This window comes from Condylura cristata, unplaced genomic scaffold (assembly GCF_000260355.1).
Source record: "Condylura cristata isolate star-nosed mole 26May11 unplaced genomic scaffold, ConCri1.0 scaffold00032, whole genome shotgun sequence".
In the NCBI taxonomy this organism is placed as follows: Eukaryota; Metazoa; Chordata; class Mammalia; order Eulipotyphla; family Talpidae; genus Condylura; species Condylura cristata.
This window is the reverse complement of record NW_004567133.1, coordinates 4,229,340-4,252,364: the sequence shown is the minus strand read 5'-3', so window position 1 is coordinate 4,252,364 and position 23,025 is coordinate 4,229,340. Positions and strand designations below refer to the sequence as shown.

Sequence of the window (23,025 nt, the reverse complement as noted above, 5' to 3'; positions counted from 1 at the left end):
GTGGATGAAGCTTGGAAATATTAAGCTAAGCAAAGAAGCCAAAGGACCATATATTGTATGACTCCATTTTAATGAAATATCCAGAAGAGGCAAATCCATGGAGACAGAAAGTGGATTAGTTGTTGCCTCTAACTGGGGATGAAGTTAAAGAGAAAAGGGAAGTGATTACTAAAGTCATGGGATTTCTTTGGGGTGTGATTAAAATGTTTTAAGCTTATAGTGATGGTTGCATAACTAAAAACCATCGAATTTTCCCCTAAACATGGGTGCATTGTATGGTATCTGAATTATATCTTAATAAAGCTGTCATAAATGTACACAAACCACATAATGACTTAGCTCAAAATTAAGTGTGGGAGGCTTAGCCCATGGCTGCAGTGTCACTGGGCTTTTCCTACAGTGACTTTCCCTCCAGCCTTTTTTTTTTCTCTTTCAGGTATAAAGATAGTCCTGTAGTGTGTAGAAAGAAACCCTCTGGAGATGGGAGTGGGGTGGGGAGAGGAGTTTCTTTATGTCTCATAAAATAGACATTAGAATAATTAAGGAAGTTCTGAAGTCAAGACAGGAGGAACCAGAGTAACTGTAGTGCTCACTAGCTGCCAGGTCCAGGTGACATGCTGGGGTGAGGGGCTTCACATGTCCAAGCCTTCACCCCAGGGCTGTGGCAAGGAAATTTGGAGAAAACAATGGGCAGAGAGTGGTGACTGTGTGAATTGTGACCTCAGAACCTGCACTTGTGTCATTTGTGGATGGTTTGTTGGGGCCAGAGGCCAGGAAGCCTGATCCAGAGAAGAAGGAGCAGGTTTTTCTGGTTCTGCTCTGAAAGTCATTAGTTTTGTGGCCACGGGCAAGTCACATTCTCACTGAACTTTGTTTCTCCTATCCATTAAGTGGGGGTATTGATTTAAAAAAAATATTCAGGATGTAGAAAATAAGGCCAATGGATGCTGCAGGTTTATACTGGAGGTTTGGTAACTGGAGTTTTTCTCCCCTCAGGAAATGCACTATGTATTCCTGGTTAGAGCAAACTTAGATGTTAGAGCAAACTTAGATGTTTACTAGTTTATCAGTTGCAGGTTACTTTTTTCCTAGAGATGCAACAGTATTTCTTATGATAGAAAAACAAACAAAAACCCAGTGGTTACAGTATTACTGGCCTACAGGATAGTAAACAGTTTGCACCTAACTGAGCAAAGTTTAAAACATTCCCTTCCTGACTATGTAAATCGCTGCCCCTTAAATGCTCTCGGAAGGCAGCTGTAATTTTTCTGCTTCCTTCATTAGTGGCACATGTTTGATTTATATTGTATGTGGGTTGTATTTCTAGGTGTTTGAAAATTGTATTTTGTTAGTATTATTGCCTCTCCTATTGATCTCACAGGGTGGGTGGGATCACAGAGAACAGATATAAAAATGCTTTGTTCCCTACTTTACACTGTAACCATGTTACTTGGAACACTAGGTGGGTGGAATACAATTTCTTTGTCTCATCACAGGAGATGTGAATTTTTCTGGGCAAGAAAGCACTTTCAGTTTCCTTGAGGATTTCTGTTCCACCCCACTGTTCCTTAGAAAGCTGCAGGGAGGAGTGGGCTCACCTTGGAGGCGGATCCTGATGGCATTAACTTCTGCCTAGTTTCACTCCAGCTCTGCCACCTTGGCATTGGCTTCTACTAAGCTATCTTCCAGCTTCTGGACATGGGCCTTGGCACTCAACAGCTCAGGAAGAATGAGTCCAGTAGGAAATGGAAAGGCCCAGGCATGGTCCTCTTGCTTGCACTGGGCTACCCCTAATTCTGCCTCCCAGGCTAGAATGTCCCTGTCTCCAAAATTCCCAAAAGCTCACCAATCTACCAACATAAACCCAGAGTCTTTGAGCTGGTTTGTAGCGTCTACTCTCTGGTCTGTTGTCCTTCCATAAGCCTTCAAAGGCCTCGGTGGACCTCACCCAAAAAGAAAGGGCAGTGGGGCAATTTAAGGAAAAGTGTTAGCATTAGAGTAGGGGTCTCCAGATAAAATACGAACCATGAAGATGCCTTCTGACTGTGAAGCTTGGGGACATGAATTGGCTGGAACAGAGATCCTCAAAGCACCATCCCTGTTCTCCTTTGGAGCCTGCCTCCCTTGTTCCCTTGTGTTAGAAGAAAGTTCTTCAGGTGTCAGGTGCTTGGTAAATGCATATTAAATAGCTTTCTTAATTTTCCTTCTCACCATATATTGCTTTCCCATCATGACAGTGTTTGCATTTATCTCGTCTTTCCTAGTCTCCAGCTCCTTGAGTATATAGTCATACTGACATAATGCTAATTGTAATGACTCACTTTTCTTAAGTGCCAGGACTGTTGTAGCCCCCAAGACAGTGCTGCGAGGCAGGGATCATTATTACTCCTGTTTTAGAGATGAGAAAGTTGAGGCACAGTTAGGTTATGAGTCCCAGCCAAGGTTATACACCCAGTCAGCAGGGCCTGTGATGGATTCCCCTTGGTTCCTTTCAAAATGTTGAAAAACATGCCCAAGGCCTGCAGGGGTGAGGGGAGTATTTGGAAAGTTGATTGATGCTGTGGTTTCCCACCACTCCTCCTTGAGGTCCTCCCTCACCTTGGATTTCTGCACAGTTTGCAGGCTGGCATTGAGGTCATCCATCTCAGCCTGCTTGACCTGCTTGTCCTTCTCTAGCTTGTACTTCACCCTCTGAAGGTCCTCCACATGCTCTGTCCGCTCAGCCCTGGAATCCATGTGCTTTCTGTGCAGCATGGAGGCTGTGGCCTTGCTCTGCAGGGCCTCGCTTTCCTCCAGCTCCCGCCGCAGCTTCAACAGTTCAGCCTCCCACGATCTGTTGAGCCTTTTCCACCTCTACTCAGATTTGCTTTCCCTGCTTCCAGTTATCCTCCAGCTGTGGAGACAAGAAAACAAGCGAGAGTAGAGAAGGCATGTGGGGTCAGAATCCAGTAAGGAACCAAGGGGGACCTGACTCTATAACTATGGCATCAGAAAGGCCCTCATGCCCAAGGGGATGTCTTAGTCCCCAGTTCCCAAAATGTATCTGAACATCCTGTGGCCCAGGTCAGACTAGGACCTGGCATGGGAGGTGGGCCCCAGCACAGTGTAGTACCTGTGGATTTGGGCGTTGAGCTCGCACTTACTCTTGGTCAGGCGGTTTGCTTTGTCTTCCTCAGCTTGCAGGTCATCAAGGGTTTGCCGGAAGGAAAGATACACAGGTGTTTCAGGTAGCACTCATGAAACAAAGTCAAATATTAGTCCTAACTGAATGTGTATACATTGGTTAGTCAGTGCAATGTGATGGGAAGCTCACAGTAACACAACCCTGTGCTTCCCTACAAGCAGTGGTTCACTCTTTGCTAATTCAGTACTTGTGATGACTTTATAGGACATAACCACCCTGCCTGAATATGGAGCATTGACTGTTACGAATGGGACTCTAATGTTGAGAATCACAGTCTAAGCTGAGAGTCACATTCTAAGGGGGGTATTTCCAGAGGCAGCAGAGGGAAGGACTTGTTTTAGATTCCTGGTGGCGAGGCTCCGCTGTTTGGTTCTGGCTTTCAGCGCTCCCTTTTCACCTGTGTGCACTGATGGCCAGTCAGAGCTGACTCTGTGCTGGAGCCTAAACCTGAAAAGTAAGGGGTCTCCTCATGATCCCCAAAGGTCTTGCCTATTGTTGCCTCTCTATCAGGGTTTATTTATGCCTTAGAAATCATGGGGCACTTCCACATACCCCACTCAGCCTTACCACTCTGGGGGCCATACCTGCCAGTATGCCAGGACCATCCTGATTCATGACTGCTGCCCTCTTTGACTCTCAAAACTGTCCTAGTTTGGGTTATAAATTAAACAGTCACCCCATTTACAAGAAACCTGGAAGGCGGGTAGTAAGATGTGACTATAACCATTTCACTGATGAGATTTAGGGAGGCTCCTTGACTTTCCTAAGGACCCCAGCTAAGGGAGACAAAGCCAAGATTTAAACTCAGGGCCTCCGGTCTCTAATCTCCACCCACTCCACCCCAGGAGAAGCATGCAGTGCCTACCTGGTGCAGTCCCCCCAGGGCCCTCTTCTCTTTCTGGAATGTGGCACTGGAGTCTTCTCGGAAGGAGAAGTCCCCAGTCAGGTTGTGGACCTTATGATTCAGGGCTTGTAAATTGGGGGAGGAGTCAGATGGACCCTTAAGGCTGGGAACACTTCTTCCATGGGGAGGAAAGAAGGAAGAGGATCTTTCTCTAGGAGAAGGTGCTCAGCTTGGCTACATTCTGAGTCACCCATATGCCTGAGAAGTGCCAATGTCCAGGCCATGTACCAACCAAGTCAGAATCTTGGGGGTGCAGGGAGTGGCAAGAACCCCCAGCTGAAACCTGTGCTACTCAAAGCCTTATCCTTGGAGGTCAGAAGTAGCAAAGCTAGAGGCGCACAGGTGTAGACAGTGAGTCCCTTCCCCGCAGTGGCCCTCACCCTCCTGCAAAGGCAGGAAGGGGATCATGGACCAAGGGCCAGCAGGATGACATCAGGATCCATGGCTCTTTCTGAGCTGCCGAATGGTCAACAATTGCTTGTTTGGGCAGAAATCCACCATAATGTTTGGATTGCCTGTTCCAGGAAGGGGAAAGTGTGGACATGGTGCTGATAAAGAACGTTCTGTGAGAGGGCAGCCAGCCCAGATGCTTGGGAACCAGGCACAAGGAGGCCTCGATGGCCCCATGGTGAGAATAGTGCTCAGGCTTCTTAGCTGCTCAGCCTGATAGAACTTTCTGTAATAACACAGCAGCACTCGCCTGTGTGGCCACTGAGCACTGGACGCAGCAAGGTGGACTGAGGAGCCACATGTTAAGTGAAATAAAAAATAGCCCCGTGATCAGGGCCTGGTGTCCTGGGGCTCCCCGGCCCAGAGAGGAGCATAGTAGCCCAACAGCCTCCTTACTGCTTTTCCTTCTCTGCCTTGGCCAGTGTGGGCTCCAGGCCCTCAAGGTCCCACTTCAGCTCGCTCAGCTCCCCCCCAGCCAGTGCTTGGTGGCACTCAGTGAGGCTGCCATGCCCTCGCTTCCTCTAGCCACTCCTGCATGTCCGAGATCTGGCTCTCCAGCTCCATTTTGGTTTTCATCTTCTGGGTCAGGCGCTCCTCTGCATCATTCAGGTTCTCTAGGTCTTGAGGAAAGAAAGCAAGCCCCAGTCAAAGGCAGGGGTTCAGGCAACTATAGGGGCCCCAAAGACCGTCACCAAGAAGGCAGACTAGCCCGACAGGTCCAAACTAATGTGTCCCAAGAGCAGACGGGGCTGGCTCTAATCTTCCCAGGGTATGTGACAAGGTGTGGAATGTGGTGCCTAGAGCAGCATCTTCAGCAGCAGCATCTCCTGGAAATGCTTAGGAGGGGAAATCTCAGGACCCTCCCAAGAACTGCAGCATCAAATTGGCCTCTTAATGAGATTCCAGATAGTCAGATGCACTTTCAGGTTTTAGCATCAGGGGTCCAGAATGAGTCAAGGGCACTCGGGCACACACACTGTCAGCCCAGGCTCTGCATCTCATTTGCTGAGCCTGGGGTGCTGATGAATTCATCTGTCAGTGGGGAGTGGACTGCTCACCCAAATGACTCGTAGTGTTGATTTAGCACTTCTGTGTTGGCGAATTACTTTCCATCCACATTCCTCACTATAACAACCCTGAGAAGCAAGTCAGGCAGGTGTTACTGTAACTACAAGCTACAGTTTAGAGACGAGGGAACCAGAATGCAGAGGAAGGTGAAATTGCTGAAAGTATACGGGCAGCAACTTGGTGTCCTGGGCATCTACAGGGCTCTCCCCAAGGTGGGGTCAGTGGTGGGGTGAGGTCAGTGGTGTAAGACTACAACTGGCCACAGTCAGAAGGTGGAGCCAGCTGGTGACTTTTAGTACATGACAGACTTTTAGTACATGACACAACTTTGCTGAAATTTAGTTCTTTGAAAAACAAAAAGGGGGATGGAGAAAAAAGGGGAGTTAAGGGGATGGAGACCATGAAGGCACTTCATTACTGTGGTCCTCACTTGGCCTCAGTCTCCCCAAATGTAAAATAAGGGGCTCAACTTGAGCATGTTTGGGGGTATTAAGAGTGTATGGAAAACAACATTAAAAGACAGCTCTGGGGGAAACAGGGATGGTGCAAGCACTAACATGCTCACGGCCTGGAAGGCATGTGTGGACACTTGGGACCCCAATCAGGTTTTAAATGCTTTCTACCTTGTATGAGGCATGTAAAAATCAGGCATCTTGAGGTTGTGAGAAATCCCCTTAGAAAACAAGGAGGGTTTCAGTCTGAGGGGTAATGCAGGGGCTCCCCATGGAAACCAGCCCATTTGTCCCTCCCTGCTGTGTTGCACTTGACTGGCCGGCAAAGGAGGCAAAGAATAGAGGGCCAGTCGCTGAAGGCCCCAGGCAGAGCTCCGCTCATCCCAGGAGAGCCCCTTCACCACGTCTTGTGGCTGCTGTCTCTGGACAATCCCTGCAGGCCCCGTGTGTGCCCAGTCTGCTGTTGTGGGACAATAAGGCTATGATGGCGACTTTTTGGTAGTTGGGTGAAGGATGACATTGCAATGAGGGGAAAGTGAGGGCTGAGAATCCCCAGTGGTGGGAAGGGACGTGGCTTCTCTCCTTCCCTCTCTCTTTTGTAGGTCTGCCTCTTGGACAGTTGCCAAGCTGCCAGCTTCCTCCCTGGCAGGACTTGTATACAGCCCACAGCTGGAATGGTGAGGTCGTTTTCCTGGCTCTTCTGGAGGAGAAGAGTTGGCAGTCTTCTCCTCCAGTTCTTTGACCTTGTTTATCAGCTCTTGTGTCTTGGCATGGCATTTCTCAGTTCCTCCTCCTTGGCCTTCATCTTTTGATGTGCTGCTACATTCAGGAGTAGCTTGACATGGACAGTAAGCACTACCATAGACTGCTGGGTAGGCTTGGCAGTGGTAGGTCTCTGCCTTAGACTCAACCTCACCCTCTTCCTTCATCTCCAAAGTGCCCTCATTTTCAGACATCCCTGCAGCATCCGTAACCTCCCACTCCCAAGAGATACCCCAATACAGGACCGAGACCCCCCAGCCCACAGGTAGCAGCAGTCCCTGACTGTCATGGTATCTCAGCACCCACCTTGTTGTAGAGCTTCCACCAACCCCCAGAACTCAGCTTCAGGAACTTGTGCATGTTCCGCTGGAGGATTTCAGGCCACCTCTGCAGTAGAACCCAGTGTTACAGGGCTTAACATGCAGGTGTCTGGCTGGGTCCCTCCCAGAGAGCAGGGGGCCAAGACACACCACCCAGTCCGTCCGGTATTTCCTCTCCTCTGCTCCCTTCCCAAATCAGCACTAGTCTCTTTCCATGATCTGTGCAGCCTCTGGGTCTACCCCTCCTTGTACCCTGCAGCTTCATTCATCTGTCGCTTGTTGAGGATCTTCTATGTTCCAAGGCCCTGGGTGGGGGCTGACTTTCAGCCCCAACAGGTGTGCCTGCTTTCATGGGGGTCATGGAGAACCTGCTGGCGGGCCTCAGGGCTTCATGATTGTTATTTATCCATCACTGTTACTAATACTATAACCACAAAGAGCTGGTCAGTCATAGACATCCAAGCTATTTTCTAATGGCTATGTGAGGGAAATGGCTGAAAAACATGATTGTGAGGTGGGGTCTGAAGTATGGGTTCCTGGGTCCTCATTCAATTTCTGCAAAAACCTGGCCCAATTCCTTAGTCCTTCTGACCTCAGCTTCCATTTCTGTAGAATGAGGGCGACTCTTGGCACATCCCTGTCACAACATTGCCATCCAGATCAAGTGAGGGGAAGTTTGTGAACATGACTTAAACACTGTTGAGAGAAGGTTATATTAGGTGGTCTCTGTTATGAATTTGTGTTTATCTCCAAAAAATATGCTGAAGTCTTAACCCCCAGTGACTGTCACCTGTAAAGTTGACCTCGTTTAGAAATAAATCTTTGCAGCTGTCATTAGGTTAAGACAAGGCCATCTTGGAGTAGGGTGGGACACTGATCCTAACTGACCAGTGTCCTGGACACAGAGAGAAGGCTTCAGAAGACAGAGGCGGAGATTGGAGCAGTGGCCACAAGCCAAAGAATGGCTGAGGCCAGCAGGATGGAAGCAGCAAGAAAGTAGCCTCTGCTAGAGGCTTCAGAGGGCGCAGGACTCTTCAGCCCCTTTCTTTCAGACTGTGACTTGATCTGTGAGAGAATACATTTCTGTGATTATCAGGCATAGTATGGGATGCTTTGTTGGAGCGGCCCGAGGAGACACGGGCGCTCTCTTCTCCCCTTCCTGCTGCTTGTCACTAATGAGCTGATCACAGTGTGGCGGCGTCTTGGCCATTCTGTGTGTATGTGCAGGGCTTCTGTGGCCTGCCCTTTTGGTGCTTGTGAGTGTTACCTTCAATCCAGCATCTTCTTGAATTCAGTCCAGCATCTTCTTGAATTCAGTCCTCATGAGGAAACCCCGAAGCCGACACTGTCTTTGCAAGACACTTGTCCTGCATGTCCTCGACCTTGGCCAGGATACTTGCTCGAAAGAATACCTGGCACTTCTGAAGTTCTGAAGTCCAGAAGTCTCGTTAAGAGTCAAAAGAGGGCCTTCCCTGGTGGCGCAGCGGGTTAAAGCACTGCACTGAGAAGCTAAAGCCATTTCCGCATGAGTTCGATTCCCGCTTGCCCCGGAGGTGACCACATGGCGTGGCAGACCTCTCCTGGCCCGCCCGCTGCTCCCCTCAGCAGTGTGCTTCCTCGATCTGCCTGTTCTGCTCCCCACTCTGTCTCTGGTGAAGCCTCTCACCGCCCCTGAGCCTCTGACCTGTACCCCAGTTCTGTATGTACAAATAAATAAATCTTTAAAAAAAAAAAGAGTCAAAAGAGCCAGCCTGGGGCTGATATGTGAGCCTCTTGGAAATAGCTGACTCCGCTGGACACCTCCAGTGGACAGACCACTGCCAGCTGCAGTCGCAGCCGCAGCCTCCAGTTCTTCTCCCTCATGGAGTCTCTTCTGGGCTCTAGCCCTGGCCTTGCACTTGCTAGCTAGGAACTTGGACAATTCTCACATCTCAGAACCTTAGTTCCTCATCTCTGAAATGGAGCTGATCCCTCCCCCAGAGGGTGGCTATAAGGATGAAAGAATGAAAGGAGGTTACAAGTGGGTAGGATGGAAAAGAACTTCTGATAACTAGGAAGCTCCAATTGTGATGAGCCATCCTCATCCTTACTGCCATGGCTAGTGCCCAGCAGGCAGAATGCCAAGGGTCCTTCTCTCAAAGCCACCTCAGGACAGTAACTAATCATGGTCACATGGGATCTGGGCATGGGAAGAGGGAAAATGATCGTGGGTGAGTAAACAGGGAGAATTTTATCAGTGCTACACAATTTTGGGCATCCAGCTTTTGTGCGTGATTGGGACTCATCCCAGGAAAACAAGGCTCGCATTGCAATGTAGGTTAGGAGCTGGAGACATCCAACCTCAGAGAAGTGCAAAGCTCCCATTATAAGATGCCTTTCATCCTTCTCTCACCTGCGACACATAAGGTACAGAAGGATGAGGGTCAAGGAGAAGGTGAATTGGTACAGCAGTTCTGGAAATTGGAGCGGCATTTCCTTGTCAAGGTCCGTATTAGTACACCCTGCAACAGCAAACTCCTCCTCAGCTTGTCTCTCTGTCCTGGCTGCACCATGCCCCACCCTGCACTCCCACCTGGCGGGCTTTGGAAAGATGCTGGTGACTGGGCAGAGTGATTTAAATTTCTGGCACAGCTCAGGTATTGTTTTTTCAAAACTCTCCCCAGATGATTCTAATATATAGCAAAGGATGAGAACTTAGTTCTAGAGAAGTTCCTGTCAGGGCTGTGTGCAGGGATGTTCACAGCTGCATTGTTGGTAACTGCAGAAAAGAAGGAGCAACCCTTTCACTATCCAAGGTCAAGAGGAACGAATAAGTGGTGTGGCCAACAAGGATGAATCTGAGAAACATGTTGGCAAGTGACAAACATGTCACGGAAGAACGTATGGAGACTTCATAAAGTTCAAAACCAGGCAAAACCATATGTGTATACAAACCTTTTTTTTTTTTTAAAGGTAAGGGAATATTTAGCATCAAGATTCAGGACAAGGGCTATACCCGGGGGTGTGCGGAAGGAGAAGAAAGGGGTGCAAATATTAAATTCTGGGTTTTAAGTAGGCTTCATGTTGGGATACAGTCTGGAGTCATGTCTACCTCACACCATTGGCCTGGCTGGCCCTTACCATGCCAGCAGGACTCTGCAAGGCCAGGAAGTAGGACAGACACAGATGGCCCAGGCCCCATGAGTCAAGACCAGGAGGCTGCTGCCTATGTCAGCCTGACTCACCTGCCAGCTCAGGGCCCAGGGCTGTCTGTGTGGGTCGGCTGAGATTGTGGTGCTTCACCCCCAACCCCACCCACACACATCCTGCTGGTTAAATCCAGGGACCTTATTCTGATTGACTTTATTCTTAGAAGTCTGGGACTCATGCAGTACTAAGAATATTCTACCATTCATTAGGTATCACTCTGTATGAGTTGGGTTTTCATGCACATTGCTGCTAATCACTCCCCAGTCTCATTAGATTGGCTTTATCAATCCTGATTTTCCAAGGAGGACACTGAGGCTCTCAGCAGCTGAGAGGCGTGCTTAACTCATGCAACTGGTCAACTGCTGATCTGGTACTCACACCTGGAAGCCCATCTTCTTGGGACAGAGCTGAGAGCGGGCAGGGAGGGAGCACCATCAGAAGACCCTAGCCAGTGTGTCCAATTTTGTATTCATTCACATCCAGGTGGATGGACCTGCGCAGCAACTCTGAGGTCTTCTTGTCCACAAAGCCCTGAGGAATGACTTTGGGGTTCAAGACTTGGTACCTGGTAGGAGAGAAATAACACAGTCATTCTTTCTAAGCTGGCAGCCCCTGGTGTGTCAGAGAGCCTGGGAGCAAGGGTGAGACCTGTGTTACAGGTGCTCACAGCACGCAGACAGGTAAACTGACGGGAGGCTTTGGGGAGTGAATGTTGGTAGGGGTCGGTATTTAGAGAGGAGGTGTTGTTAAAAATGAAGACACAAAATAGTTCTCTCCTGATAGAACTGAGAGTAGAAAAAGGAGCACTGGTCCAGGAAGAGGAAATGCACCCATTTTCCAGACCTGTCAGCAGCCCCCTTTGTGAAGTTGGGCACATCCCTCCCCAATTACAGACTTCAGAGGGCTCTACTGACCCTTCCTGCATCATCAATCTATGGCCATATGTTCTAGTGAGTAGGTATGGAGAAGTAAAATCATCCTTAAGGTGGGGTCTTAAGTTTGGGTTGCGCAGAAGCAGTCTCTGAGACAAGGATTCATGTGCAATTTGTTTATTTGGGAGGTGGCAGCATTGAGATGTGGGGTGGGAAGCCAATAAAAGACATGTTATGCAGCCAGTTATCACAATGGGCAACCTGGGCGCCAACTTAAACTTGCTGGGGGACCCTGAGAATGGTGGTGTGCTGTAACTGGCACCCACTAGGTTGCAAGAGCCAACTGTGTGCATCTCTTCGCAGCCCCACATTCAGGGCTGTTACATTGATGGCTCAAAATCAATCTTGGTAGGAATACTTATAGCATGGAAATGGGCAGACCCTGCAAATAATTTTTATTAAGCCTGTAGTGTCTTTTACCAGCACACTGCTGAAAGCTGGTATGGAACACACCTCCAAGTTAGCCCCCAGAGGGCTGAGGGACTGACATGTTTATGCACAGCCATCCTTTGTCCCTGCTGGAAGCCTGCTCCACCTGTTCATTCCTGATACTTTCAGCTTGTCTGGTAGCAAAGCAGGCTCCAGCAGCTAGGGAAAGCCCCCAGGCAAAGAACTAGAGGAGCTGGCAGTTGAGGACTGTGCCAGCATGTACTGAAGTAGTGAGAGTGAAGCAGTACCCCATCATCGCATCTGCAGTGCGACTAATTCTACCAGTCAATCTCTGGAAGTGGAGAACTGTACTCTAGGTAGCAGGGAAATACCACTCACTCTGGGTACTGTAGCCTGTTTGGGAAGCCCTTTCTGCAAATGCAGATGCCTTCCAGGACTCTGTTGCAAGCCAACTGGTGCGTGAACAGGTGGGCATCCACCACACTCAACAAGAGGGAGGCCTCATCCCCTGAGGGCGGCGCACTCAAGGAGGCTGAACTGGGAAGCCATGTCATCAACTCCAGTCTCCTCTTATCAAGATCTAGGGGACCCCAAATCTCCCACCAGTGAGCCAGGGCCCAAAGGCTTTCCTCAGTGTGACTTCTGGCTGGGTGAGCAGCACTCTGCTTTACATAGCAGCCAGAACATGATTGTTGGGGATTCTTTGGTTGCATTCTTTTGCCCCAGTCATCCCTGATGGTTAAATATGGAAGTAATTTGGTACAAACACCAAATCCTGAGCACTCCCAGGAGGGAGAACTCACTGGGGACAAAACAGAGGGCAAAATGGGTGGTGGTGTGGAAGGTGGTCATCAGCTGCTTTAACTGCACCTGGGGCTGGAAGCAAAAGAAAAAGAGTGTTCAATTTGGTGTTGGTGTTGTGAGACCAAACCAATACAAAATAAGTAAACTCTTTATTCAGTTTAATTAATTAAATTCAGTTCTTAAGTCATACCAGCTACTTTTCAAGTACTTACTAGCCATGGTTAGCTATTGGTTGTTTTGTTGATCGGTGGCTGCCAAATTGGGCAGAAGAGAACCTCTCCATCATCTCTGAAAGCTCATTGGATAACAGTGCTCTCAGAAGTCCAGTGACTTGCCTGGTTTGACATGTTTTACAGGAAATGGGATCCCTATGACCCAGCGCTGGCTTTTGTAGAATCTTGGTGGTAGAAAGAACCATTGTGGGGCCTCCCTGGTGGTGCAGATATTAAAGTGCAACACTATGAAGCTCTCTGCAGCCACTGCAGCATACATTTGGTCCCCAGCCAGGGAGGTGACCCCATGGTGTGGCAGACCCCTCCTGGCTCACCCGCTGCTCCCCTCAGCAGTGGATTTCAGTGGATCCTCCTGTTGTGCTCCTCACTCTGTCACTGGTGAATCCTTTCACCCCCTGTACTTCTGGCTGGTAGGCATAAATACATAAAAATAAATCTTTAAAAAAAAAAAAGAACCTTTGTGGGGGTGGGGTGGGGAATGGGATAAAAAAGGGGGGGGGGGGGGAGGGAAGTGCACGGGATTATGGTGATGGCACACGGGTGACTTGGTGATGGGAAACCGTGGGGACTACAATTGAGATGGAAAAAAAATGTAAAAATGTAAAATAAATTGTTATTAAAAAAAAAAAAAGAACCTTTGTCCATGGTTAACCTCCCTACTGGACGGTTGCTGCTCCTCTGCTCTGTCTGCTCTGACCTGGCTCCCTTTGACTTAGGATCCTAGGGAAGTAATAAAACCTTTCATACAACATTTTCCCATTGGCCACCCTTTATCGCTTTGGAAACTGCTTCTACTGATGCCCTAACATTGTCCAGGATACCTGCTAGTCAACTTTAGGACATAAAGCCTTATACACTGATATCTTACTTTGTCATGTTGAGCAAGTCCCATCACCCTGTAGAAGTTAGAGACTGCCATGAAGGAGGACCCTCTTTCCTGCTTCTTGTTTCTAGCTAAAGGAGAGAGAAAAACACAGTTCACATTAGTACCCAGCAAAGGGAGCAAGTAGTCCCATTAATTGCCTTGTGTCAAAGGACATGCATTCTCTGACTTTAAAAAAGGCTATTTTGGGGGACAAGAGGAAGTAGGGCCCTACTCGTGAGCTTTACTGGGGAGTGGGAGAATGAACTGACTGTGGCCTAGTTGTCAAAAGGAGTGCTGTGCTCCCTGGAAAGTCTATAACCTTTGATTTAGGGTTCAATGTGACAAAATGTTCCCATTGCTTGGGAAGAGCCCACAGGCCATCTAGAGAACGAATGTTGGTAGTGAAAATGTCAGCCCTAGGAGATCTGCAATTCTTGCCATGCTGAGTGGCAGTTCCACTGGGCAGCCTCCATTGAGGGAGGAGGAAGAGCTGCCTTTGCATTCCCCACAGACAAGAGAGCATGGAGCATAAAATAAGCAGAGTGTGTGGGTATTAGCTTTTCTAAAGCACCGTTTCCCTATCTGGCATTGAGGTAGACCCAGTGATCAGCTCAGTTAATGGAAACCCCCAGATTGCATCTGCATCTTTTTATTGTAGCATCTTCCATGACCTAAATCATTCATTCATCAAAAGTTGAATAAGAGAGCTTTATATCCTATTCTGGCCACCAAAGGGCATTAGCATAGGAAGACTGGACACAATAAGGTGTCAGCCATACCTGAAGCCTCTTTGAAGAGAAGGGCCAGAATTCCTAGGGTTGATTTCTGGAACAAGCCCACCACTGTTTCATTCAGGGGGGTCTTTGTTCTTCTCCAGCCAGCCTGTCATGTTATAACCCACCTGGGAGGGGGTAAATGCCAGGGTTACCTTTCAGGCCCAACCTTTTCCTTTCAGTCCCATAGCCAGAACCTCTGCCTACAGCTCTGCCCACCAGGACCCCAGGATCCACCTTGAAGCTCTGGCAAAGTCCTTGTCCTGCTGACTTGCCTGGGGTCCTGAGATGTTCATGAACCCCCAGCCTAAGGTGAAGACTTTATCAATGGCTTTCTTGAGCATTTGCAGTTTGCCTGTACAGAATACCTTATCTCAGCATTGCTGACAAACCAGGACTCCTCACTATTGTCTGTCAGGTTGTGACCTTCTCTTCCAGGTCTTGCTTTTCCAACAATTCTAACTTCCCTGGCCCCTGGGTCTTCTTGTACATAGTTGGACTGATATTTTTTCAGGTTTAGTCCTTACTGTTAGTGACTGGCCTTGACCAGTGTTCTCTTGAGCTACACAATGAGCTTTCTACAAGGTTGTCAGGTCTCTTCTTGCTGAGAAGTACACAACCCCTGAGCTGCTGTCTGGTGGAAGTGAGGCTCCATCCATTCAGTACTGGGGGTTCCATGGGTTTAGATAATTGGACAACCACTAATTTCTGTTTCCCATTGATGCTGTGGCCCCAGCTGGAGAAGCAAAGAAGAAGGCGCCTCTCAGAGGGAAGCAGATGAGAGAAGCCCAAGCTTTTGGATTTTCCATCTTCTATAAAGTGTCATTTGTCATCTCTGGGCCATATTGTAGATCTTCTTGGGAGTGCATAGGTCCATTTGACTTTGAATATTCTGTTGCTATAAATTCATAACCCTCTGAGTCTACGTGGGAGATGAGGGGGGAAACACCAGTTCAGCCCGGCCAGCTTTCTCCAGTGTGTCAGCACCATCCACTTTGCAGTAATTGGCATTGTTATGGCTAGATGAGATCATAACCTCCTGACACAGATGCTCAGTCTTTTCTGACAGCTCTGTCCTGAGGCTGATGTTTTCCTGCTCTTAAACCCATAAAAGCTCAACAAACTGGTGGTAACAAGGGTATTGGCATGTATGACAATTCCAAAATTCTAGGAAAAGTAAACAGATTTTATAAGCTGTTTGAATGAATGTTGTCTTCATGATCAGTTACTCAAATAGAACTTGAGAGTCCTGACTGCACTGAATTTCTCTTTCCTAAGGACTACGTTTGTCCTGAGTGACACAGTCACTCTGTAGATGTCACCTTGGTTTAGTGGCTACAAGCTATCAGAGAGATAAGTTACTCAATTGGGAAATAATTAATGGGCTCATAGATTATTTATTTATGCAAATGTCACTTCTGACCATGACCAAAGTTCAGCCATCAAACCATGGACACAGAGGGTGGTGTGGACCTGGCACAAACTGCTGGCTGCTCTCTAGGGGGCATCCTTGGCTGAATTGCTCTGGAGTTTTCAGTGGGAGAAGTGATGAGAAAACATTTCAACTGTGGCCGTGTGGAGGCAGGAGGCTGGGAAGGGTGTCTCAGGAGTGGGCCACACCAGCAGGTGGCTACAGGAGGGGGAGTGCTGAAGGGGTTCTCACGGGGCTGGCATAGTGGATAAGCTCGAAGTGGGCCTCGGGCCTCTTCCCTCCTTGGGCTTGAGGAAGTTGTTGGACTTGCCCAGGTGGTTATTATACAGGACCACCTTGAGCATGGCGTCAGTGGCTTTGGGAAAGGCACACTGTTCCTCTGAGATGGAGAAGATGCCCATGGGCTAGAAGGAAAGAGGAATGGGTGCCACTAGGGGAGGCCACGGACCTCAAAGAAGCCACTATGGCATTATTCTGGGAGCAGAGTGCCCCACACATGCGGCCAGCCAGGAAGCAGAAAGTCATGTCCATTTAGACTCCAAAGAAGCTAGAATTCATCATGTCCAATGGAGGGGAAGGCAGGAGCCTGAAGGGACCAGGAGTCCCAAATGCTAACCTCACCTACACAATGGCTCTCAGAAAAACCGAGAAGTCAGTGATGCCTGTTCCCTTCTCCGGTTATTATCTTTATTTGCTTCTCCTCAGTGACATTCCTGACCACCTAGGAGCTCTATGCAGCTTTTCTTACAAAAATGTGAGCTCAGAAATGCTGTTCATGGCTTAATATGTCTCCGGAAGAAGGCAATCCTTAACCTCAAAGCTCAAGCAGGAGGACATTTCAGGCTCTGTGACTGCTGGACAGAGAGGTAATTGTTGGTGTTGGGGGGCTGGGGGAGTTGTGTACACAGCCTGTGTTTGGGCACCCCATTTTCCTGGGAACTTTAGGCTGAGCCCGCTCAGAGACCCCTGGCTGCCTCCATGATAAGATTTTCTGGCTGCTTGGAGTCAAGCCTTAAGGACAAAATATATTATTTTATTTTTTAAGTTTTCTTTGAAATAATTTCAGGTTTGCAAAAATACTGCACAGACAGTGCAAAGTTCCTATACACCCTTCATCTGACATCTCCAAATGTTAACAGAACCACTGTACAGTAATGAAAATGGGAAATTAACATTGAGGCAATGCTGCAGACAGACTTTGTTTAAATTTGTTCATCTGTCTCATCAGTGCCTTTTCCCTATTCCTTTCCTTCATTTAATCAACAATGTATATTCTAGTCCACTTGCTAACACATTCTCTATGGTGTGATTAGAGGGGAGGCTATTAGCTTGGGATTAGAATCTCATTCTGTCACTCACAGGTTGCATGACCTTGGAGCAGTGACTTCTCTTCTCTGTGTGTCATTGTCCCCATCTGAGAAATGGTTATAACAAATCATCCCCCACATGTGGTCACTTGTAATGATCCAGTGAGCTGAGGCACATAGCAGCCCACCTAGCCATAGCCACTGAGGTTGCTGCTGCGACAGTGCGACAGTTTTGCATAGAGGAAGCTAGAGGTCACACCAACCAAGATAATCAGTGGTGCTGCTGATCTCTCTACATCCAGGCACCACCTCCCTGAAGGCCCCTGTGAAATGCCCAGCCTTCCTCAGGGAATCAGTTTACCTTTTCCAGAAGGTCGATACAGGCTATAGGTCAAGACCGAAGTCAGTGAAGACCCAGTCGATGTTCTCCCCCTCATATTCTTCCTGCTCCAGCACAAACATGAGGTGGTTGAAGAACTGCTGCAGCTTCTCACTGGTGAAGTTGATGCACAGCTGCTCAAAGTTGTGGAGCTGTGGCAGGGTTGAGGGGGCTCCGAAAGAGAGGCCTCAGAAGGGATTTGGGGTGGAGACTCTCCCAGGACCCTGTGACAAGCCAGTTGCAGCAGGTGCAGTTCAGGCCTGCACACCAACCTCCCCACCAGGGCCCATGGAGAAGCAGCTCGCCAGCCCCCTCCTCCACACAGGCACAGAGCAGTTGGAGCACTGCCCCAGCCACACAGTGCTGACCCAGACCTGAAGCCAGACCCCCAGACTCCCACCCTGGGTGCTTAATGCAAATCATCCTGAAAACAACAACACTTTTTCGCCCCCAGGAAAAGAAATCACTTGTGCTTTGTGGGTCTGACTCACTGTGTGCCTTTGGGCAGTCCCTCTCATCCTCATCCACAGATTGAAAGGGTGAAGTGGTAGGTCTACAAGGCTCCTTTTTTTTTTTTTTAAGTTAGAGACTACTTTCCCTGAATAAACCCCATTCTGAAGCCTCACATGAAAACAGGTGAAGCAGAAGTGTCAGTATAATCACAGTTTTCATTGAGCACCTGCCTGTGCCAGATCCTGGGCTAAGCTGAATCAGCTCAAAACACCTTTCTTGGCAAGAATGATTAAATGTCCCCACTTATACTTGGGAAACAGGCACATAGCGTCAAAATGGCAAGCAAGGACTTGAACCCTGTCTGTCTGTTGTACTGCACTCTGCTGCTGACCATGGTTCCCTCATCCCAGCCCTGCTAGCCATCGGTGGTTGCCTGGGATTCCAGAGCACAGGTTTCTTTCGCCGATAAGATCAGATGATTCTGTTGTAGACATAGGCCAAATAGCCTTTTAGAACCTGAAAGGAACTGGTCTAAGCTTATTTTTAGAAATTCTTGTGTGGCTAGTAGAAGCCACACTAGTAGTAGGAGCTGAAAAGTACCGTGGCGACCATCTGTCAGCCTGTTTATTTTAGAGTTGTAAAGACAGGCTCAGAGAGGGGTAGTCACTTTACTAAAGCTACACAGCCAATGGCAGCCAAACTGAGTCCAGAATCAAGTCTATTGACTCCTAATCCTGCTGCTTCTGATCGTGAAGATAAACTTCCTTACCCACAGCAGTAATCTTATGATAAGACCTGAGTCTCATTTGTGTAGGCAAGTCTTGGGAGGTTATCAGTGTTTGGCTGGGAAATGAGTTTTCTCTCTTAAAAAAACTTGGATTTGTTGTGTTGGTCAATTTCCATGGTGTAAATACTGTATCAACATGATCACATTGGGCTAACAAAATTCCTAAAAATTTAACAATCAACTCTTGTGACATGGCATTATACAAGTAGGACTTTCTGGGGTTTAAAAGTCAGAGTGTAGCAACAAACCATGATAAGCCCATCCTGGTCCAAGATGAGAAATATGAGAACCCTGGTGAAAAGTAGCTTATTATACAAGAAGGATGGCCACCCCAAAGCAGGCATAGGCACACCTCAGAAACTTCAATGCCAGTGATGCCCAGCACCCTGAGGAAGAACTGCCTCTGCATCTTGGCGTCCAGGGTTTTGCTGATCCACACCACCAGCCACTTGGACATCATGTCGTAGATGGCCTTACCAGAGCCCCACTGGAGTTGCTGCGCTCTTCAGTGTCCTGGCCCTTTTGCACAAGCTCATTGCCTATTTTGACCTGGGGCCGGCTGATGCCTTCTGGAGTTCTCCAGAATTGAGACCCCATGAGATGGGCAACTTTGTTAGCTGCTGAGTAGGGATGGAAACAGCAGATGAGTGGAAGAAAGATGGTGTCCTGCCCAGGAGAAGCACAGCACCATCTACTGTGTGTAGGGAAGGAAGTGGGGTGGGGTGGAGGAGACCTCCTTCTGCCAGTGAGAAAACAGATGTCTGTGGTGGTTTCCACACTTGCTCAAGGTCAAGTATAGACCCCAAAGCGGAGTACAGACACCAAAACCATGTCTCTGACTGTCTGGCTTGTCTCTCTGAGAATATGGAAGTCTGGGTATGGGCCATTTCTGGTTTGCAGCCTCTATGGAGCCTGGTGTGTCTGAAATGTGCACAAAGCCCTGGAGAGCAATCAACCCTAGACACTGGCTGCCTCCTCTAGAATGGTCCTGACCTAACACTCCTCTCTGGTGTCTACCTCAGCTTGTTTCTCTCTGGACTTCTCCTGGAAGTTCATGTTGCCAAAGTGCATGATGCCCCCAGTCAGCTTGTACCCTCTGGTCTTCTCCTCAGGACTGAAGCCCAGTACATCCTGCTCAGCCCACTTGCTGCCCACAGACTTCCATACAATGTCCCATCAAAATTTAAAAAGGTTTAATTATAAGTATATGACACTGGGCTGATTACATATATACAAACTGAGGGACAGAAGGGACACTTACGTGACTAGCATAGACTGGTTTTTGCTTTCTATTGGGAAGAAAACAGCATCAGGAAGCCATAATTAGGAAATCTTCGAAACTGGGTATTTGACATCATCTTTCCAAACCATCCACAGCTCCCTAGTTCCTACCCAGCTTGGAGAGTGACTGTAACAGCTATCGCTGGTCAAGAACACAAGGATCTTGTGGGGTCCATGGTTACCTGCAAGTAACACTATTAATGAAAAGGCCAAGAATTGGCTGAGATCTCTGTTCCTACCACCCCCACCTTGATTGTTACCACTGGTATTGATAACATAAAAAGAAATCGTAATAAAATCATTTCACAGGACTCTAGGCCCTGTGACAGAAATCATTCAGGGAATAGTTCATTGTTAACCTGACTTACTTAACTTGACCTCCCATGTTTTTGTGAGACAGGGTGTGAGGTAAGGCAAATGCCCAATGCGCTCACTCAACATTTATCTAAGAACTTCAACTGGAGGTGGGCAGGGGGTGGGGGAGGTGTCCGTGCTGGGAGTGGGCTGCACCTAGTTCTAAAGCCTTTGGGGCTGCAAGGGCAAGGAATTTCTGTGGCCCAGTGTCTAAATTGGCATTGTCAGAGGGGGGGAAGAGGTGGGCGGCATCTACGTGGGCTTCTTGCCCTTGTGCATGTTGGCCACTCTGGCCCCGAGATGGGCAGCTACCTGTAAGGGCTGACCAGCACACAGAACAAGCCTGATAAGGTCTTGAGGGGAAGGAAAGAAAATGGCCCTTTCTGAAGCCCCAGCCAGTAACAGGGAGCCTGGCTGGAGGTCAGGGGGGTTGAATCTGAGTCTATTCAGTAAGCAAGACCAGTCCTCCCTTTGACATGTTTTTGTTTCATTGACTTTCAGTTTAGTTATTTGAATAGATAACACAGTTGCTGTCCAGCAGCTACTCAGCAAAATGCCCCCTGCCCCCCACCTCCCAGGTATAGGACCTGCCCCTCCTCCCACAGGGAATACCTGGTTTCCTGGGCCTCCTCTCAAGTGGTAGCTGATGCGTATAAAAACAAATCCAGAGACTTGTTCGTATGTCCTCACCTACCCGCCTTGGTTTTAAAACAAAATATAGTGTTCAGTAATACTGCTTAATACCTCGCTTTTTGCACTTAATATGTCAGAGATTTTCCGTGAGTGCTCACAGAGAGATTTCTGGGGTGTTTTAACAGCTGCAGAGCCCTCCCTTTGTGGCCACACACAACCCCCTACTGGTGGGCAGCTGGGTTTGATTGATCTGCTCTTAAGACTCCAGCTTCGCTTTTCACTTCAAGGTAAGTTTATGATGAAATGGTCCCATTAAAAATCAGAAAAATCAATGCAGAAGTAAAAGAAAGTTACTGAGGAGAGAGTGCATGGGGCAGAAATGGCCAAATCGATGGGTCCCCAGCTGTGGGTCTGAAGTTTTCCTTGTCCTTGCTGGACACTCATGTTGACCTCTGATGCCCCCAACCTGTACCACTTTTCAATTCAACTTTAAAATTTACACTTTGGTTCAAGTGAGAAAAAACACTCTGCCCACCCACACCCCCTGCTTCTCTTAGAAGAGCTGTAATATGTTGAATTTTTAAAAGGAACCTGATTATATAGAAAGCAATCCAGAGGAAGAGGAGCAAAGAGAAAATAAAGAGAACCCACTTAAAGAGCTGAGAGCGTGACACACAGTGTTTCATCCCAGGGTGCCAGCCACTGAGTCACCCTTTCCCTTCAGCCCTGTCTGTGGGCCTTGGTGTGGGGCAGACAAGTGCCCAGAAACCAGTTAAGTCCCTGTTTTGGTCAGAATAGAAGGAAAGGCTTCGTTCCTCTGCCTCCCACCACAGCCACAACCATTGCAGAAGGGACCCTACAGGCAAGCAGTGGGTTGTGGAGCAGCCCCAGCCCATCAGAGGGGTCAACTGGTGGATCCTCTGATGGAAGAGGGGACTTCCTATGCTGACTCTCGGGCTGCACTCCACAGAGCCTCAGTCCCTTGGCTAAAGACATGGTGTGGCCTTTCCTGAGAGGATGGCCAGGGCTGCAGAGGGACCCTGAGCAAACACCAGCCTGAGCTTGGTCATGGAGTACAGACAGCCCAGGCTCCAAACGCAGCTAGGGCAGAGGTGATTCTTCCCAGACTGAGGCTGGTGATGCTCCCACTAGCTTGCAGGCCCAGGAAATATCCCCAAGAGTTTCTAGAGACTTTCTAGGCACCTTCTGGGGCCATTGTGCTGCTGGGGGCCTAAATATGGGGTAAAAGTGGCATTTAAGTAGGATGAGGAGAGGAAGCTGCAGTTGTCACCATTGTCTGAGGAGGGAAATCTGCAATGGCTGCTGGCCTTGGAAGCAGCCCTACTTCACCTTTGCCTGTCAGTAAGCATCTTTCCAGGATGCTGGCCTTGTTCAAGAAGGTCATGTCCACCATATTGTTGGCCTGGTAGAATTTGGGTGGCTTCATCTGCTGGATGTCATCCTTTATGGTGACAGTCTCTAGGGTGGTGCACAACAGCAGTAAGGAATACTACTGTCACAGCCATGGCAGTGTCTGACACACTCTGGGGTCCTGGAAGGGACTGGAGTCTGATGTTCCATGAGCCCACTTCCTGGGCCAGCCAAGTTCCACCATGCAACTTGGGATGGGAAAGGGCTTTGGAGGCCATTTGAGGCTTAAGTGCCTTCCCTCTGAAGCAGGGATGACAAGGGCTTCCTTGGCTGGTTTCTGGGAGAATTATGTGAACTGCAGTGGGATCTTGTTAAAATACCTCCTAAACTACAAAGACTCCTCGCTGTGTTCCCAAGTGCCTCTGACCCATGCTTCTCTTCTCCAAAGTCCTTTTGATCCCAGAGACATTTTGCAGAGATGTGACTCTTGCCTCTCTGTCTTGGGAGTTAGTGGTAATTTCTAAATAGCAGTTCACTTTCCAATAAAAATAAATTCCCAACTGGGAAGCTACATGCAAAAAAATGAAACTAGATCACTGCCTTACTCCAGTCACAAAAATCAACTCGAAGTGGATTAAAGACCTAGACATAAGAATGGAAACCATAAAATACCTAGAAGCAAAGATGGGTCAAACACTACAC

The 23,025-nt window shown here is 48.4% G+C and overlaps 1 protein-coding gene across 1 annotated transcript in view; it reads right to left on the bottom strand.

Moving 5' to 3' along the window:
* The window catches only part of LOC101621832 (myosin-16-like), a 30,820-nt gene that overhangs the window by 4,409 nt on the left and 3,386 nt on the right, over nucleotides 1–23,025 (bottom strand). Inside the window, 23 exon segments of the mRNA XM_012731638.1 lie at nucleotides 1,599–1,719; nucleotides 2,599–2,833; nucleotides 3,113–3,233; nucleotides 6,726–7,038; nucleotides 7,127–7,207; nucleotides 10,807–10,894; nucleotides 12,030–12,231; nucleotides 12,455–12,527; nucleotides 13,557–13,642; nucleotides 14,333–14,411; nucleotides 14,413–14,454; nucleotides 15,990–16,039; nucleotides 16,042–16,162; nucleotides 17,427–17,452; nucleotides 17,455–17,596; nucleotides 19,037–19,164; nucleotides 19,167–19,301; nucleotides 19,683–19,831; nucleotides 19,946–19,973; nucleotides 20,476–20,565; nucleotides 20,568–20,618; nucleotides 20,621–20,698; nucleotides 22,321–22,429. Coding sequence (XP_012587092.1) covers nucleotides 1,599–1,719; nucleotides 2,599–2,833; nucleotides 3,113–3,233; nucleotides 6,726–7,038; nucleotides 7,127–7,207; nucleotides 10,807–10,894; nucleotides 12,030–12,231; nucleotides 12,455–12,527; nucleotides 13,557–13,642; nucleotides 14,333–14,411; nucleotides 14,413–14,454; nucleotides 15,990–16,039; nucleotides 16,042–16,162; nucleotides 17,427–17,452; nucleotides 17,455–17,596; nucleotides 19,037–19,164; nucleotides 19,167–19,301; nucleotides 19,683–19,831; nucleotides 19,946–19,973; nucleotides 20,476–20,565; nucleotides 20,568–20,618; nucleotides 20,621–20,698; nucleotides 22,321–22,429 — 2,548 coding nt within the window.